Genomic DNA, 20,360 nt, shown 5'->3' on the forward strand with positions numbered 1-20,360 from the left:
GTTATGGAGATTGTTTTTTAAAAAGCTGATACATGTCAGACATCACAGTAATTCTGACGGTAGCAAAGACTTTACCAGGCGCCTAAGAGCAGTAACTTAAGGTAGACCAGCTGTAACTGGTGTCTTCATAACATGAAATGGCTCTTCTTCTAGACACATGGTTACCAGGCTGAGTGCTGGAATGAATTTTTTAAATGCAAAAGAGCTTCCCCTGCAGAATTTCATTATATTTATGAAGATAATACTTCAGAGTACAACATGCATTGAAGTACAGTGTTCAAAAGCTTTTAGAAAGAAAATAGCAGTGAGAATATTTCATCTGGGGCCCAAATTCCTAGAACAGAAGTGATTTAAATCTAAGTTTTAATTAAACTTTAGAATGTCCTCATGTGTAAAGAAGAAGAAGAATAGCACTTGGCCTGCTTATTTCATCAGGTTGTCGTGTGGCTCGTGCTAAGCTTCACGCGAGAGGGAACTTTTTCACATCTATGTTTCTAGGACCTGGAATACAGAAGCCATCAAACGTACTGACTGAGTGAATGGAATCACAGAATGTGTTCAATATTTCTTGGCAAATGGTCAAGCACCACAGGAACGTTAATTACTGCTCTTCGTTACCACGTTTAGTTGATCTACTTTGTTGTTGCCACTTGTGCCTTCAGTAAACTACATCACTGACAACACACTTCTGGCAAAATGCACCAGAGATGAACCTTGCAGACTTCTTGTTAGAGATGGTCTCGTTTTTCCTGATAAAGGCTGAAAAAGCACCGCTGACTTTGTTGAAGAGAGAGGCACACCTATATGCTAAAGAGCTGCTTGTACGAGCCTGGAAACAATTCTGTAAAAGGATGGTAAACACCCTTTGCAATTTCATTGGCTCATTAATTTTCTCTCAGTTCCTTTTCCTCATACATTGTGAAGGTTAATTTAGTTGATCTGAACTTGAATTACCATGAAATCCAAATAAATGGGGGTTAAGTAAAGGTATAGCAATCTTAGAACTGAGATATCAATAATTTAATGTTTATTTCTTTGGTGATGAAGTCAGCACACTTGTAGAGGTACACAATTTTATCTTGAGTTCAGGCCTCTCTCCTGACTCTGGAAATGTTTTCTTAAAATGCAACACACATATTGCTATTGTTACCATTATGTATCTCAGGTTACCACGAGTACAGTTCAGAAAATACCACACATTTGTATTCAAATCTAATAACAAAAAGCATATTACCTATATCCAAAGTCTTTCTCCTAAAGGTTGACTTCTTTTTTGCTCAGTTGGTAGCAACCCAGTAATTTACAATAAATTCTCTCTCCTTCACCGTCTGTTTTCCCTTCTTTACTGGAACATTCCCTGTGAGTACTGAAACATCTTCCATTAAAAGCAAACAAACCCCTTTCCTTGACCCAACATCCTCCCTGAGCTCCTGCTCCAATTCCTGTTCTTTGAGAAGCAAATCCCCCCGGGAAGTGTCTATATGGTCTCTGCTTCCCCTTCTCCTGTCCTCACCTGAGCCTACTCTGCCGAAACTGCTTTTTTCATTTTGTCAAATCCAGCCGTTTATTTTCCTTGACCTTCTGACACTTGATCACTCCTTCCTTTTTTAGCCTCCTTTGCTGGTTCCTATCACCCTCTGGTCCCTGAAGCATCAGATCTCAATCCCTTTTCCTTCTCTGGCTTTACCAGATGGTCTCATCCTGTCCTGACTCCCAAATTTATGTCTCCAGCCCAGATCTCTCCTCTGAACTCCAGATTCAGACATCCAGCTGCCTTCTTAACACCTCTCTTAATCTTGATGATTAAGAGGTATCTTAACCTTAAATGCTCCAAACCAAGCTCTGGGTCACCTCACCTTCTCTATAAGCTTTCTTATCTCACCAAATGGCAACCCTCTTCTTCCAGTTGGGGTTGTCCTCTTGCTCACATTTCACATTCATTCCAGCAGCAAATCCTACTGAATCTACTTCTAAAATCTTCTCACCCTCCTATCACTACCTGGTCCAAGTCACTACCTTTTCTCACTTGGATTCTTCCATCAGGCTTCCAAACTCACTGCTCTCATCCTTGCCCCTTTAGTGTTTATTCTCAATACAACAGCCCAAATGATCCATTTAAAATGAAAGCCAGATCATGCTGTTCTGCTCCATTTAACTCAGAAGAAAATTCAGAGTCCTAATAATGGCCTGCAAGGATCTCCGTTCTCTGGCTCCCATGCCTGCCCTCTTGCTCACTCGGTTCTGGACAGCAAAGCACACTCTTGCTTCAAAGCCTCTGCCCTTGTTTCCCTTTCTCCAGGCGCTGCAGGACCAGCTCCCATACCTCACGTTCTACTCCAGTGTCACCTTCTCAGAGGAGTCTCCCCCCCAAACCCAGCATATTATATCCAAATTAAGTCTATGCTTTCTACGCTGCAAAGGGATTATTCTTTCAGGCACAAATTGAAAATGTGGAAAAAAGGTTACAGCATAAGAACCTGTCTTCCTGGCACCCTGACATTCATTCAGAGATAATTACTGCTCATCTATTGGGTACAAGGCATGGGTCGCAAAGTGAGTAGGGGTCAGCCCTGCTTTTAGTCAACGTTTATGGAATAGGGATTGCTATGGACATGATCCATTTTCCTTTGTCAGGACCAGTATGTAGTAAACTGGGATTCAGAGGCTGATGGTGGGTCTTAGAAGCAGCAAGTGGGCGATAGCTCCACCTACTCAGTAATACCAATTAGGCTCTGAAAACCTTCGGGATTCTGCCGATGTTGTGTAGCTAGTTTAATAAAGAAGCTTGTATGAATAGAGCCCTCTGGTCAGATTCTATCAGAGATGAAATTTTCTGCCTTGTTCTAGCTCTGAAAAAAAAAAAAGAAAGTTTTTCCTCTGTTTCTCCCTTATGTTTGTCATAACTTTTCACACTTTGGGGTGTTCAGATATTGACCAGAAAGAATCTAACAAGAAATACGAAAGGTTCAGAGTGAAAGTTAAAAGAGTAATGAAGTCCATTTCTTCTCTTGGATGACAGCTCTTCTAAAATAAAACAAAAACAAACTTGAAGAGAGAACAAAACAGCTTCAAAGGCAAAAGAAAAAAGGGCACCCTAACAAAGGAAGCCTCGGCCAGCAGCCAGCAAACTCAGCGCCTCCTTGAGCAGAGACTAAAACGAGATGAGATCTGTCAAAGGATGGAGCCAGACAAATTCAGATCAGTCAAGGAACAATGCACCAAACACCTCGTATGCTAGAGAAAACGCCTCTTTTCTTCAGCAGCGACAGCCCTCGCAGCCTCCTCTTCCGTGGGCACTAACAAAACCCTGCCTGGAAATCAGAAATCGGAACCTTTCGTCTCTCCTGAGTTACCCGGAAGTCGCAGGCCAGCGTCTTACTTCTTCTGTCCTACCGCTGCACGTGTGGGAACCACCCTGCTCCTCTCTTCACGGGTGAGTTTTGCAATGTGTAGACACTCTCTACCAACCATGTGTGATTCTTCTCTTCAGCTACGTTGTGAACGTCACAAGTTCAGGCTTTCTTACCACTGGCCCTTTCTGTGAAAGGTTTCTGATCAACTATTTTACTTGCAGGGAATGCTGGGCTAAAAAATCCTGCTCCCCGTCATTTCTTCACTTTTCTGATGAGCAGTCTTCTCAAACCTTCGTGATTGTGAACTTGACCCCGTATCAGGGAAATTCTTGGACAGATTGGTAATCACCTGCCGGAAGTGAAAAGCCAGGCCAATAGTTGTTTTTCCATGTGTGACCCATTATTGCTGGCGTCAGAATGATTCAATCTAGCAAAAGTGGGAGGAAGTAAACACTACATTCGGTCTCATCGTAAGCACGCTGACGTGATACAAATTCTGATATTACTTGCTGCCTACCCAAAGTTACAGCTTCCTCTCACTCACTTCCTCCTTCCCCCTCCTCCCTCCTTTTCTCTACCCCCCACCACCTTTCTTCCCTCTTTCCCTGTAAACTCTGATTCTGCTACTGACAGCACATAAAGTAAGCTCTCAGCTGCCGAAATAGGAGAGAACTATAGCTATGTGACCTGTTATTCATTTATAGAGATAATACATAACCTGCATTCCCTAATATGACAGTTGTAGCCCTAAGTGACATTACACAATTACTTATGAAATCTCTTCACAGGAAAAGAAAAAACAGAGCAGAGGAAAAAAAATGGAACACTGTCTAGACAATCCAGATCTTACTGTTCAGCTCCCCAGGTTCCCTGGATGTTGCAGGGAATTTAAGTCAATTGGGATCATGCTGTTTCTTGCAATACGGGCTATTTTACTTGTTCTCCCTCGAAGTTTGGATGCCACCACTCTTGATACAAACATTTTTCAGGGCCATTAGCAGAAATATTAATCACTCATTCAGAACTGCAGCAATCAGCTTTTTATCATAACATGAACTGCTGCAAAGAAATTCGATTTTGCAAAGTATTAATTGTTCTCTGCCTGTAACATCTCTTTAAAATATACATTATGTTCCTTTCTTCTAAATCGACAATGTCATTTTAAAAATTTAAACCCATTTATTAACTATATGCTCAACATTGGTTCCTGCCTCTGGTTTAAAAAAAAAAAAAAAAAAAGAGGTATTGGACAGGACATTCACTCAATGATGTTTATTGAGACCACACTATTTCCTCATTTTTTCCTTGTGGAATGTACAGGAAAACAAGGTCTGCTTGATTTAATCCTCTTGCATGATGCCAGCCTAAGAGGTCTCTGGTAGAAGGCTACCAGAAGAACTTTTTTCTCAGTTCTGCCTTGTTCAGCACTGAAATCAATACACTGGAGGAATCACTTGAAAGGCACACTTTTTTGAGGTGCACTTTTAAAATCAGCACATTACATAGTTGGGAAGGATCATTGATACATTGAGCATTGACCAAGTTCTAAAGCAGAATTGACATAATAGGATTATTGGATAAACAGCTTGATAAAACTGTTTGAGCTGGAAAGGAATAACATAAATGTAAAATCCTGCATTAAGGTTAAATACACACACACACACACACACACACAGCACTGCTCATGGCCATTGATAAAGGCTGGGACATTTCCATAAAGAAAAGCTCAATAAGAATTAACCATATCTCAATGTTGTTAAGCATGAACATCAACAAAGCAGACATGCCCAGAGCTGGGGAATCTGGATGCTGTGTAGCCTGCATCCCACTTATCAGAATGATATTGGTAAGAGGTGGATGTGGTTAATATAGTGAAGGGGAGACATCAAATTGTCTTTAGTCTTAAAGAACTATCCTCAGCAAGAGGGAGTAGATTTACTCCTCGTGTTTTCAGAAGATAGCATTAACTAACTACATGGGAGCTTTAAGGAGGCTTCTTTCAATTCAATATAAGGCAAGAGTTCTGTTAATTAGAACTTTTCTGATGATGATGGGGCTGGCTGCTTCACAAAGTGGGGACTGCCTTACAGGGACAAGTTCAGGAATAAACTTGTGGCTATTTATTAAGGATGTATTAGAAGGGGTGCTGCATCAAGACACATTTTCTGGCCCCCTCCCACCCTAAAGTTCTCTGCTTTTCATTAACAGAAGCACAAAAGAATCCTCTAGCCATAAATGCATGTAGATATTGCAAGTTACTATAAATTTTTGTGAGACTACATTCAAGCCTCAAGGTAGAGACCGATACAGAAACGGGGGGGTCACAACATTTCACACCTGGTTCTGTGAAGCAACTGTTCGCTACCCCCGACTTGCAAAGAATGAAAAGTTGGATGTCAAGAGCAAAGGATCTTCTTTAAATACAATGTTTATCCACACCACCTTAGAGGTTCAAATCTCTGCTAACTTTGCATTTACATAAATATATTAGATATTAGTAACAGAATTTGTCAGAGGGCTAAAAAAAATTGCACTGAAGCCTTTTGGGGTTCTAGAATTTTTAGAATGTGTCACGTCTACTGGTATAGACACAACCCGGGTGTTTATCATCACAGTGGTTAAAGCACAGCCTCTGAAGCTAGACAGCCTGGGTTCAAATCCTGGCTCTGCTTCTTACAATCTCTGTGGCCTTGGGTCAACAACACAAAGTCTCCGAGCCTCAGTTTCCTCATTATAAAGTTGTATTAATCAGTGCTGGCTCTGACGATAATGACGATGAACTAACTACCAGATCTAAGCTTGGCAGATGATATGCTACTATTCCAGGTAGTTTGTTTCTCTAAAAGATTTGAGATCATCCCGGTTTGTGTCTACGCTGGAGTCCTGGAAACCTGTGGTTTTGTGGTGCCTAATACCTGTGTAAAGTAATCTGGTCAACAAGTATTTATGGAATGCTTATTACAGGGAATTAAAAAATAAGGAAGAGTCAGGCCTCACCCCTATGTAGCACTCATACACTTTACTATAAGAGAAATAAAATAAAATTTAATATACAATATAATGACATATTTTTAATATATGTTAATTCATAAGGTATTTAAAAGTACTTAAGTATGGATACCATCCACAAATCCTCTCCAAAGAGCTCCAGTGCTAACTAGGTTATAACACAGATAGGAACCTCCTGTACAGTGTTTGCAATCCTAAGAACTATTGTTTCCACATCTCTGGAAAGGTATTAGTTTGGGGCCTACCAGCTGGAAAATAGAAATAGTTTTGTAAAACACAGCTAAATATTATGAGCTTTACTTTAAAATGCATTTATTCCCAGTTGCAGTTGAAAAAGCATAGTGTAGAAAGAAGCTAGAGTTATCTCAAAATAATAATAATTTCTAAAAACACCCAAATGTAGAGCTGTATACTTTGTAAACTACTGTGACAACTACTACTTTATTTGTGCCTCACAACAGTGATGTGAGGGGGCCTTAATCTCACTTGAGGAAGAGAAAACTAAGGCTCTGAGTAGCTAAGAGGCTTGTTCAAGGCTACAGAGGTATCAGGTATCAGAGACAGAATTTTTAACTCTGACCTCATTACTTCAAATCTGGTATTTTAAAAAAGCTCATCAAATCAAGTATGCAAAAATGAAATGAATACCCATGTAATATAACAATTGTCCATCAGATATTCTTGGAATTCGGACGTCAGAATGGGTTTATTCAGGTGCCCACCACTGCTATTTCTGTCTGCCCAGGAACCATGGCCACTTCTGCTCATGAAAGCCTGTCCACAGGAGGAGTTCCTTTGCCATCCCTCAGTTCCTGTGGTTCAGGTGGAGCTAAAACTATCTCCAGGCATGTGACCTATGCCTGGCTAATCGCATCTCACACACACACACACACACACACACGCTCGTCTCCTGTGTGATTAGCTCAGGACACATAAAAGATCCAAACCAGCCTGATCTGAACCAGTGGGACTCAATCCTGGGGCTTTTTGGGGAACTCTTGGTAAGATAAGCCCTCTTTCTCACAGGTTCAAGTTTAACAGGAATTGGACTTGAAACTCCCCTCATGTAGAGAAAGCCTGATTGGGCAAAGAGCCAATCCAGAGGACAGCAGAGCTAAGACCTGAAGAGCCTGAGACCAAGATGTCATATGAGCACCTGAACCCAGGCTACCAGGACTTTGTACCAAAAATGACCCAAATATGTGCCCTTTTCTGCTTAAGACATCTTGAGTTGGATTTTTGTTACCTGCATGCACTCAGAAGAGTCCCTACTGATTTATTACTTTAGTCATACATAAACGGAAGTAACTGAGACAGGACCGCACAGTAAGCCCCATTTCCTCTAGACATTAAACACCTTCCCTTTATTTTCTTTAATACTGGAAAAAGAAAAGGAAGAAGGAGAAGGAGAAGAAGAGAATTCTCTTACCCTCGAAAACATATCAAGGTCAGATTATAAGAGCCAACACTGACCTGTAGACCCAAGAACTGGACTGAATCTAAAAAGAAACATTCCAAAAATTTAACAAATGGAAAAAGATAGCCTGGTGTGCCTCTTTGCAAACATGCTGCTCAATGTCAGCCAGTCTAAGGCACCACGAAATATCACAAGGTCAATTCCACTAAAACAGGGTTTTTATATATTGTCCGATTTATTATTTATTCAGTTGAAAATAGGATCCTTTCTGTTCATGTTTTTTAAAAAAAATCCGTGATCTGGTTTTAATTGGAAACATTCTCCTTGGTTAAGTACCAGCACATGATGGGTAGGTGGAGACATCACAGCTTCCCTAGCAAAGAGAGTGGAGGTGTTTAGGTCTGACTGCGTCGGTCAGAACAAACTCCTGGTCATCTAATGTGCCTCACTGATGGACTTGACAGAGAATGAAAGAATTGAGACTTGTAAGATGACTATCAAAATGTAAAAGCGACTCCATCTGAGTGATTCTCCCACTTCTTCCTATTATTATTATTTTTTTGACTGTGGTACAGGATAGACGGTAACACTTCAATGTTGCCCATAAGACGATAATCATATTGGAATTTCCAGCACCAAAGTTGTCATGGGGAGAGCATATATATATACTTAAAAAAAATTTTTTTTTAGTATCTTTATTGGAGTATAATTGCTTTACAACGTTGTGTTAGTTTCTGCTGTATAACAAAGTGAATCAGCTATATGCATACATATATCCCCTTATCCCCTCCCTCTTGAGCCTCTCTCCCACCCTCCCTATCCCACACTTCTAGGTGGTCACAAAGCACCGAGCTGATCTCCCCATGCAATGCAGCTGCTTCCCACTAGCTATCTATTTTACATTTGATAGTGTATATATGTCCATGCCACTCTCTCACATCGTCCCAGCTTACCCTTCCCCCTCCCCATGTCCTCAAGTCCATTCTCTACAGCTGCGTCTTTATTCCTGTCCTGCCCCTAGGTTCTTCAGAACCCTTTTTTTTTGATTCCATATATATGTGTTAGCATACAGTATTTATTTTGCTCTTTCTGACTTACTTCACTCTGTATGACAGACTCTAGGTCCATCTACCTCACTACAAATAACTCAATTTCATTTCTCTTTATGGCTGAGTAATATTCCATTGTATATATGTGCCGCATCTTCTTTATCCATTCATCTGTCGATGGACACTTAGGGTGCTTCCATGTCCTGGCTATTGTAAATAGAGCTGCAATGAACATTGGGGTACATGACTCTTTCTGAATTATGGTTTTCTCAGGGTATATGCCCAGTAGCGGGATTGCTGGGTCGTATGGTAATTCTATTTTTAGTTCTTTAAGGAACCTCCATACTGTTCTCCATAGTGGCTGTATCAATTTACATTCCCACCAACAGTCCAAGAGGGTTCCCTTTTCTCCACACCCTCTCCAGCATTTATTGTTTGTAGATTTTTTGATGATGGCCATTCTGACCGGTGTGCGGTGATACCTCATTGTAGTTTTGATTTGCGTTTCTCTAATGATTAGTGATGTTGAGCATCCTTTCATGTGTTTGTTGGCAATCTGTATATCTTCTTTGGAAAAATGTCTGTTTAGGTCTTTGCCCATTTTTGGATTGGGTTGTTTGTTTTTTTGATATTGAGCTGCATGAGCTGCTTCTATATTTTGGAGATTAATCCTTTGTCTGTTGTTTTGTTTGCAAATATTTTCTCCCATTCTGAGGGTTCTTTTCATCTTGTTTATGGTTTCCTTTGATGTGCAAAAGCTTTTAAGTTTCATTAGGTCCCATTTGTTTATTTTTGTCTTTATTTCCATTTCTCTAGGAGGTGGGTCAAAAAGGACCTTGCTGTGATTTATGTCATAGAGTGTTCTGCCTATGTTTTCCTCTAAGAGTTTTATAGTGTCTGGCCTTACATTTAGGTCTTTAATCCATTTTGAGTTTATTTTTGTATATGGCATTAGGGAGTGTTCTAATTTCATTCTTTTACATGTAGCTGTCCAGTTTTCCCAGCACCACTTATTGAAGAGGCTGTCTTTTCTCCATTGTATATTCTTGCCTCCTTTATCAAAGATAAGGTGACATATGTGCATGGGTTTATCTCTGGGCTTTCTATCCTGTTCCATTGATCTATATTTCTGTTTTCATTCCAGTACCATACTGTCTTGATTATTGTAGCTTTGTAGTATAGGGAGAGCATATATTTTGAGAAAAGGCAGTTAACCGTCCACATTAACAAACTAGGTATACAACACATCAGGTTTAAATTCCAAGTATGAAAGCACCGTTTTCCACTTTTGCTTGGCATGATGCCTTTGGGCATAGATAGTTGACGGTCCAGAGTTCCTGGCTTGAAACAGGGCACAGATATCATCAACATCCCAAGTTATCACTGAAGCTGGTATGTTAGCTTGTCAACTCAACAAGCTGTCACATCGGAAGTTCCTGATGGAAGAGCTTACTTAGTTTATTCTTAACCTTCTTTTTTGGGTTATATATTATCTGTGTGTGCTTAAGTATTAGAAGCTGCTCTTTAGACCTTCACGGAAAAAAATTTTGAAGTCATGGACACGCTGAGCTTTTCTGAGCAGTGGTGAGGTGATGAAAATCTAAATTAAAAATTAGCCACTAGGGCTTCCCTGGTGGCGCAGTGGTTGAGAGTCTGCCTGCCGATGCAGGGGACACGGGTTCGTGCCCCGGTCTGGGAAGATCCCACATGCCGCGGAGCGGCTGGGCCCGTGAGCCATGGCCGCTGAGCCTGCACGTCTGGAGCCTGTGCTCCGCAAGGGGAGAGGCCACAACAGTGAGAGGCCCGCGTACCGCAAAAAAAAAAAAAAAAAAAATTAGCCACTAACTCATGGACATTTGAAAAAATCTAATGTAACTCAGTAATAAAACTTGTTTAGTGGGGGAAAAATCACTTTGTAAAATGCCATTCTTTTCAACACAGTTGTACCATTTTTTGAAGGCTGATTCTATAAATTCCATAACATGAGAGCAGTGGGTAGAATTTCTAGGAACACCAGGCTTCCTTTCCCAGAGAAAATACAGAAGAATAAATGACTCCCTTCTTTCTCAGAGGCTGGCTCAGTGTTTGCCTCATGGATTTTGGGGCTATGCATGCTTTCTAGTTAACAATTTTGTGTACTTTGTATTTCAAACAAGCTTTAAAGTTCATTTAAGTCAAAAACAATCCTTTCTTTCTCACTTAATGTTTTCTCTTACCATGTTACAATAATAACGTGTTATTACTGTAAGATATCCTTTGCTACATACTTTTGTATGCTGAATTTGCAGAGAACTCTTCCATCTCTCCTCTGCTTTCCCTGGCTTTGTGATCATCTCACAGATCCTTTTTCCATCATGAAAGATGCTCCTTGGCAGCCTTCATATTTATACAATTAAAATAATAAGGAGGAAAATTCCAATTCCATTCTCAATATACATTCTAAGCATGGAAATAATACTGGAACAAAAGGATGGTCTTTATAGAATGCTACAACCATCTGAGCACTTACCTTTCTAATGTCTTTGGCATTAACTGGCCCTACAATAAATCAGGACCTTTGAATTAGGGACTGATAGATGATATATCTGAATTGATAATCATATCATCTATCTATCTATATATACATTGTGATTTACAGTTTAGAATATACTTAAACATAAATTATCTGACACACACAAGCCTACGAGGCAGTCTTTATCCATGTTTTAAAGACAAGGAAACTGAAGTTCAGAGAAATCGCATGACTTGGTACAGGTCACACAGTCTGAAAGAAACCAAATCAAAACTCCAACTGAAGATGCTGCTAAGGAAACAGCATCCACTAATTGGAGAAACCCTCACAGGCAAGAACTTCTCTGTATATGCAGTAAACCCCACAGCTACCTACAAAGCTTTTCACAAACATGGGAGGAGGGCAGAGTTCTACCAAATGTGTAGGAAGGGTTTCCACTAAGAGGAACAACAAATAAACACTGTAGAAACTCAGAAATGGATTAAAGACCTAAATGTAAGGCCAGATACTATAAAACTCCTAGAGGAAAACATAGGCAGAACACTCTGACATAAACTGCAGCAATATCTTTTTAGATCCATCTCCTAGAGGAATGGAAATAAAAATAAACAAATGACACCTAATTAAACTTAAAAGCTTTTGCACGACAAAGAAAACCATAAACAAAACGAAAAGACAACCTACAGAATGGGAGAAAATATTTACAAATGATGCAACTGACAAGGGATCAGTTTCCAAAATATACAAACAACTCATACAGCTCAATATCAAAAAAACAAACAATCCAATCAAAAAATGAGAAGACCTAGATAGACATTTCTCCAAAGAATACATACAGGTGGCCAATGGGCACATGAAAAAATGTTCAACCTTGCTGATTATTAGAGAAATGCAAATCAAAACTACAATGAGGTATGACTTCACTCTGGTCAGAATGGCCATCATCAAAAAGTCTACAAATAATCTTTTTTGATCTATCTCCTAGAGTAATGAAAATAAAAACAAAAATAGACAAATGAGGCCTAATTAAACTTAAAAGCTTTTGCACAGCAAAGGAAACCATAAACAAAACAAAAAGACAACCCTCAGAATGGGAGAAAATATTTGCAAACAAAGCAACCGACAAGGGATTATCTCCAAAATATACAAACAGCTCATAAAGCTTAATATCAAAAAAACAAATAACCCAATCAAAAAATGGACAAAAAATTTAAATAGACATTTCTCCAAAGAAGACACACAGATAGCCAAAAAGCACATGAAAAGATGCTTCAACATCACTAATTATTAGAGAAATGCAAATCAAAACTACAATAAGGTATCACCTCACATCGGTCAGAATGGCCATCATCAAAAAATCTACACACAATAAATGCTGGAGAGGGTGTGGAGAAAAGGGAACCCTCCTACACTGTTGGTGGGAATGTAAATTGGTACAGCCACTATGGAGAACAGTATGGAGGTTCCTTAAAAAACTAAAAACAGAACTACCATATGACCCAGCAATCCCACTCCTAGGCATATATCTGGAGAAAACCATAATGCAATAAGATACATGCACCCCTATGTTCACAGCAGCACTATTCACAATAGCCAAGACATGAATGCAACCTAAATGTCCATTGACAGATGAATGGATAAAGAAGATGTGGTTATATATATACAATGGAATATTACTCAGCCATAAAAAAGAATGAAATAATGCCATTTGCAGCAACATGGATGGACCTAGAGATTATCCTCCTACTACTATTATCCTACTAAGTGAAATAAGCCAGACGGAGAAAGACAAATACCAATGATACTATGTGTGGAATCTAAAAAATAGAGATATCAATGAACTTATTTTCCAAACAGAAACAGACTCATAGTATACCTGAAACTAACATGATATTTTAAATCAGCTATACTTCAATAAAATAAAAATTTTTAAATTAAGTATTTTTTAAAAAAAGGGTTTTATGGTGAGAACCATGAGCTGATTCAGTAAGTTTCCACTAAACTACTAGCAATTTTATCCTCATTCTGCTCACTGCTCCTATGTATGTATAATCTGTTAGAGCATATGGGAAATTAGTATGCACTGAACTGTTACTAAGATATTCTATATCATTTAAAAATAGAAGTAGCCCACCGGGCATCAGGGGCCATAGAACAGGACATGGTCAGGCAGACAGCTTCAGTCCTGGCTCTGCCATGTAGCAGCTGCAAGGCAAAGCATTCATCCAGCTGAGTTCCTTGAGTATAGAAGGGGCTGCAGTGAGGTTTAAATTTCAGACATGGATGGGGCCATGGCAGGGCTTCTATGTGGCCCAGTTTCCATTTCTCTTCCTCTAACAGAATCAAAAGAACGACCATTTGTAGAACTAATATAATATGTAAAGTGCTTTCAAATAAAGAAGTAATTGATCTAGTCATACTTATTAAGTAATACTGTTTGGATCAAGATATATTAGACTTTCAACTGAATCAACTTTCTAGTGATTTAGAAGCAATTTAGATAAAGCCTTTCTAGTGCCTGACATATTGCCCCAGGCAAGTTCTGATTTGGTTTCTTTCTGGCTGTGCTACCCCGACCAAGTCACATAATTTCTGTTTCCCAGTCTTTGAAATGTGGATAATGTTTGTTTCTAAGGTTTGTACGCATAAGGTAAGGTAATTGCCTCAGGCAATATTGATATTTCTAATTAGATGAGAGCATTCAAAACACAAGAACTTCTATAGTGTGGGTTTTCTCTTACTGTTTAGGAGTCTTTTTTATTTTGTGAAAATAGAAGTATTATTTCATTTTTCCATAAGTATTTGGTTATAAATACATGGCTATAAGTTTCACTTTGGGAAACTCCTTTTCCTTTTTTCATAACTTTGGAGATGTGGTCCCTAAACTTTATTAATTCCATTACTCTCATTTATTATTCATTTTAAGAATGTTTTGACTTCTCCTAAATATCACTCAAGAAAATTTCTAAATGTTGCAATTAGGTCCTAAATACTGGAAATATTTTTCCTCCTTCTGTTATTATTTTTCATATTTTCACTTACTATCTCATCTCCACAGAACTTGGTCTTAAAAGCTGATCTGCCACGTGCTACACACACATAGTTGTGTAGGATACCTTGTTTGTGCTCAAATGAGATGACAGATGTGACAGTACTTTGGAAATTTAAAAGCAAGCTCTATACACATTAAGGTATTATTATACAAATGTGAATGCAACATTTATTTATTAGGGATATGGAAATAGGGGAGCCTTTCAGAACTTCTGAGCTGAGTCCAATTTAGAATTATAGGCTAGAAAGCTATGTTTTCAGCATGATAGGCAATCCATTGTTTAGATGTGTTTACATCATTACATTTCATGGTTTCAAAAATCCTATCAGTACTGAACTTGATTTTGTTTCTCACATATTTATTTAAGACAATTTGATGCCACAATATTGCTTACATCAGAATAAAAGCAAACAATAGCTGTACTATTTAAAATCTTCTGGATTCCAAGACAAGTATTTTAAACATCGGTTCGAATTGAAAACAAGTAATCAAACACTGTGTTACCTTTTAAAAAAGTATTTGCTAACGAACAAATTTAATAGGTGGAATGGACATTAAATTTATCTCAATTTAACTTTCAGCATTGGCTTTTCAAGTTAACGCACTTCCACACATCTGCTGGGCAAAAGCTATGCTCCTACGAATTACTGCAGCCACCAAGAACTTAAGGTTCCTGGCCTACGGCTAGAATTCCAAATCACTCTTCTGGGGGCTCAGGTAAACTTGAAGCAGTAAGGGGGTTTCTGAGAACAAGGATTTGTCCAGGTGATTTTCTTTTAATTGCGTTTTCCTTTCTTTTAGTAAGTAAGTAAGAAAGCCTGAAGGTGGACTTCTGCCTTTTAGTGGGAAACAGACTGGTTAGGCATGCATTACCCAACCTCAAGTAAGCCCCTTGAGAGAAATCCCTTGGGAAGGAACCTCAGGGACTGAGCTCCTGGTTGGAAGGAGGTGTAACTAGCTGCTTGCTTACAGGAATTTTAATTGCTAAAATTGCTAATTCAAGTCCTTAGGAAGAAGACTTGAATTCAGCTTTACTGGCTAAGGGCATAACTTTGGGGAAGATGTGGTCTAGAGACAGTTTGATGGGTTCTAAAAAAAGAAAAAAGCAAACGGATTTCAAAAATTATTACAGCAAATGACCAGAAACAGAAGAATAAGAAAAAAAAAATCAATTGGGTGGCTGAGTGGTGAAAAAGTCACATAAATAAAACTGTTCAACAACAAAATTACCGAGTATTTCATATTTTGACAGGTTAAAGCTTTGAAATGGTGTTATTTTTTAAAAGGTACCCACTCATTTCTCCAGGATTTTTGGCATTTCTAGACTGGGAAAGAGTCTCAAGACAAATAAAAAAACTGCAATTAACACAGCCTAAAGAGCTGCAATCCCAGAATCCCTTTTTCTTATCGATTGGATTCCTGTAGTGCCATCTCCTATTTATTCTGCAGCAAAAGTGCTGTATTGAGCAGTGGGATATTAGAAAGCTTCTAATAAGCTCCTGGCTGCTGATGGAGGCCTAGGTCTCCATCAGTCATCCGATCATTGTGAGCAGTACATGGGAGGGAAATAAGCACATTCACACAGACCTCCGACAGCTTCCAACTCATCCACTGCTTACCTCATTTCTCTTTGTGCATTTTGGCCTTTCTCACCTGGCCAGATAAAAGTTCATTCAATTTCCTCAAGGGCAAGACAATTCCAGAAAGGGATGCATTCTGATCGGAATGACAAGAAAAAGATCTAGGCTCTTCAGACGGTAATACTGCCTCTAGGTTGTGAATCTCACAAAGACCATAAGGGAGCAATTGCTAGATTACCTCTGAGTGTGCATACTCAGGCAAAAGAGTAATTAATTTCCTCTCTGAAAAAAACTGCACTATGTGGAGAACTCGCATAAATTACATGAGCAGTTCAGACAGGTGATTCTGTTGCTGAATTTGGCACAGTCAATAACAGATAATGCTTGTTAATGGATGATCTGCCATTATCCAGGGAAGAAAAGGGTCCAGGAAAGACCCAATTTGCATTAATACATAAAGACTACATGGTTCAAGGTTAAAACAAACCATGTCTCTGAAATGCTGTCATTAGAGAAATTTAACCACATATTTGATCCACAGATACTAACAAATAGCAGGAAATGTATGAACATCTTGGGGAAAAAAGCTTTTAGATTCTTTATTTAAAAAAACATCAGTGAAAACAGTAATAGGATTAAAAGACAATACTTAACAAGAGAGAGAGGGAAAATTATTCTTTTCTTGTCTCTCCCAAATTTTCCACCTCCCTTCAATAAAAGATCCTCCATAATCCCAACATTGCTATTCTTTGCACAAAGAACCCTGAGAACAATTTGATATTGAGCAAGTTGAAAGGAGACACAATATCTCAGACCCCTTATCTCCAGGGAATATGCAGGCAGAATAGCCATGGCTTCCAGAACATTCTCTTCACATTTTTCTTTCGTGAGTGGCAGCACTGAATGTTTACCAAAGGCTTTAAAAAAACAGAATCTCACCAAACAGCTGAGAAAAATACTTAACAACCAAGGCAACGCAACTGCAGTCAAATTTTCACCTCAAGATTCTCATCTTAGGTGTGGGAGGCAGAGAACCCTCTCAACGCTCAGTCTGAACCTAGAATGAGGACGAAAAGGGTTGATTCTGCCAACAGCTGTCAACAAATTTATAGCTGTGAGCCTCGGGGTGACACTGCAGAGCTAGCTGCCCATCTGAATGTGCTTTAGGAAGAGCACCACTATTTGGTTATGGCTGACTTGAGTTCCTGAGCAGCAATCTGCGGACAGGTGAAACACGGACATCCATACCCAAAACATGGAAAGGTCTGAACAGGACAGACCTCTCTCTTCAGTTATTTGTGTCAGGCAGCAGCATCATTTTCAACCACTCAAGGTGACAGTATGAGATGGATGCAACTAGTCCCCATTGTACAACTCTATACAAATGTGTAAACTTGGGAGAAAATGAACCACATTTCTCGGAGTTAATACTCCCCCACCCCCAACTTTTGCCCTGTCATCTGACCAATTTACATTCTATAATCTAGACTTTTATGATTTATTTTTTCATTATGATTTGATTCTTACACAGTATTACTCCCTTTAGGGCAAAGACTTTCTGGGTGCAAAGAGATCAGACATAATTTCTTCAGTAAAGAAATGGATAACAAGGATCAGTGTATACATTCCCTTCCCAGAAAGGCCCATTTCATTCTAGTTCAACTGAGCAGAGAACGAAAGTCATGGCATAGAATGGTAAAATTCCAGTTACGTTGTGCACAGTAGGCATCCATTGTAAGCAACTGTTCAAAACTGGAATGCATTACTTGATATGGGTGAAAGACAAAAACATCACAGAGGCTTTGAACACCTTACCTGGGCCATCTGCCTCTCCAGTTTTGATCGGGGAATATCATCAAAGTAGTTTTCATTTCTTCTCCTCCTTGCATCGCCCTGCATGATAATGTGAGGAACGTCTAGGGAGCCACCAGTGGTGTAAGTGCTTTGGCTAAGTGATGGAGACAACTGAGGAGGAGTGTGATTACCACTGGGTTCCTGAATGGAAATACATCATGAAATAAATACCATGTTCTTGTGGCTGACCTCTGGTTTCAAAATTGTGAAATACTGACAAGATACACTGCGGGGGGTGAGGAGTCATTTTTGAATCAACTGCCAAGGCATCAATGACATTCTACCATTTTATTAATGGCACAGTCAATACCTCTCCACTAAGCATTTCAGGTTGAAGGTTTACAATATCAACAATCAGGCTCTGTCTTCTTAAGCCAGCACCACGGATGATCCCAGGGGAGAGGCACACATATATGTTGGGCACCCCTGACACTCTCTTGTGCTTACAAGGGAAGGAACTGTGTCTCTATGTGGACAGAGGGGCCTCGCCATGGTAGATGCCATGACAAGAAAGCTAAAGTGGGACCTCATGGGTGTTGATCCTCCATCAAAGAGTAGCCTGGCAATCCCTGCCAGAAAGAGGACACAGTATGGAAATGGCATGTCACACGCACAGACTGCAGAGCAATGCATGTAATGACAGAGGATGGGCTTCAAGGGCAAAGAGAACTGGGGGAAACTGGTCAAGAAGTAAGATAGGGGCTTCCCTGGTGGCGCAGTGGTTGAGAGTCTGCCTGCAGATGCAGGGGACACGGGTTCGAGCCCTGGTCTGGGAAGATCCCACATGCCCCGGAGCGGCTGGGCCCGTGAGCCATGGCCGCTGAGCCTGCGCGTCCGGAGCCTGTGCTCCGCAGCGGGAGAGGCCACAACAGTGAGAGGCCTGCGTACCGCAAAAAAAAAAAAAAAAAAGAAGTAAGATAAAGGGGGACAGACAGCTGGGCTCTGATGCTTGCAAGTAAGTGGAGGATTGGATCGTGCCGATCCTCCAGGTTACTTCTCCCCAAGATGTTCCGGACCTCCTTTGATGGATTAAGGTCCTACACTTTTTCCTGGGAACTTCTGTCTTTGATTTGTCTGCTGTTTCCCTAAATCTGTTCCAGAGAGCCAGAGGGAGAGGTTTAGCAGAGGAAGGAAAGACTGTAGGGTAAGTAGCAGGGAATTATTCCTCAAAAGGGTCATTTTAGGATGGTTACACTGATGGTGCCTGTATCTTTCTCCTCTTTTGTGTAGCAAAACAAAGGCAAAACAAGAATCCCTTTCTAGCCTCATTTTCCCCCAATTTATTTGAGGCTCTTCTTACTGAGGGAGAAATAGGTCCTCTCCTATCTCCACTACCCCCTAAGCCCTCACTAGCCTCCAAAGAGCCCAGTGTATTCCAACTGCCCCAATCGCCAGTTTTCCTCATGGCCCTCCTGGAGCCAATTCTCTTGCATTTCCTGAAGTCTTTGTGTATTTTCTTTTCCTTTAAAACTGAATCAGCCTTAAAATCTTAACAGCTCCTCTCCTGCTCGATCCTCTGTGATACCGACAGTAGTTACTGTTTGCTGAAATCCACTGCTAAGAGGCATTCGACTGCATTTCATCGCTGGCAGTGACATCTAAGTGCTACTTTTGTGTTCATTTATTATCACTACCCTTTCTGACACTTGCAGAAAAGGAATCAGAAGCAAGCAAGTGCAGGGCTCAATAAAGAGAACAGAGTTGGAACTCTCCAACTGGTCATGGTGATCCTGCCTTTATGATAAATTTTTGAAAAGTTTCTACAGGCCTCACGAACACCGGCGACCACTGGCTACTCCTTCCGCTGCCCGTCTGCCTGGCAATCTTCTCTCTCTCTCTGTCTCCTTCCCTCTGCTCTTTCTTGCCTTCCTTCCTCTTCCACTTTATTTCTCTCTTCCTCCCAGTTTTTCTACCCCATACTTCTAAAATACAGCTGAAACAGTTTACTAAATAAAGTTCTAGGTTCTCTATTCTTAATTTTTGAAGTGGGTAAAGCTGAAAAATTTTCACTTCTTAAAAACAGAAGACCCTAAGGTTAATTTTAAATTTATCTTTTACTTAACTCTGGTCCTCATCGATTTTCTACCTGTGGGTTTGAGAAGTCTGACAGAAAACTCATTTCTTCTCTTGGTGTAGAGGGGTGTGTGGGATGCGGGGTAGCGGAGAGGTTCTTTAAAGGTGGTGGTTTTTCAGATGTTAATTTAAATCTCAAAAACATTTATTTAACCAACCGAGAAAAACAAATCTTGTTGTAGAAAACACTATCAAAGGCGAGATAGTTTTTTATACAGGTGAGGTAGGCTACATGGAAAACAGCCTGTACTTCCTGACCCACTGCTTCAATCATTTTTATTTTATTGCACAAAATAATTTTCGAGGATAAGAGTGGAGGACCAAACAAGCATGCTGGGTACTTACCCTGAGGGTGATGGACCGAGGGGGCTTCTGTGGTGGATCGTCGTGCAGCCTGTCTCCTAGAGATGCCAAGATACGTTTCCTGTGGCCAATCAAATTGATTTTTAAAACCTGAAAAG

The 20,360-nt window shown here is 40.0% G+C and overlaps 1 protein-coding gene across 19 annotated transcripts in view; it reads right to left on the minus strand.

Annotated features, from left to right (window-relative positions):
- ANKS1B (ankyrin repeat and sterile alpha motif domain containing 1B) overlaps positions 1-20,360 on the minus strand; it is a gene marked incomplete at both ends in the record, with an annotated part of 1,147,860 nt that overhangs the window by 69,822 nt on the left and 1,057,678 nt on the right. For 10 of the 19 annotated variants that reach the window (XM_079714776.1, XM_079714773.1, XM_079714775.1 and 7 more), the window contains 2 exons: positions 17,788-17,967; positions 20,245-20,352. The exons of 4 other annotated variants lie outside the window; for them this stretch is intronic. In XM_079714776.1, coding sequence (XP_079570902.1) covers positions 17,788-17,967; positions 20,245-20,352 — 288 coding nt within the window. The remainder of the gene's footprint in view (positions 1-17,787; positions 17,968-20,244; positions 20,353-20,360) is intronic. 5 more of the 19 variants (XM_079714765.1, XM_079714764.1, XM_079714763.1 and 2 more) reach the window with 1 other exon arrangement.

Source organism: Hyperoodon ampullatus (assembly GCF_949752795.1).
Source record: "Hyperoodon ampullatus genome assembly, chromosome: 11".
NCBI classification, from domain to species: Eukaryota; Metazoa; Chordata; class Mammalia; order Artiodactyla; family Ziphiidae; genus Hyperoodon; species Hyperoodon ampullatus.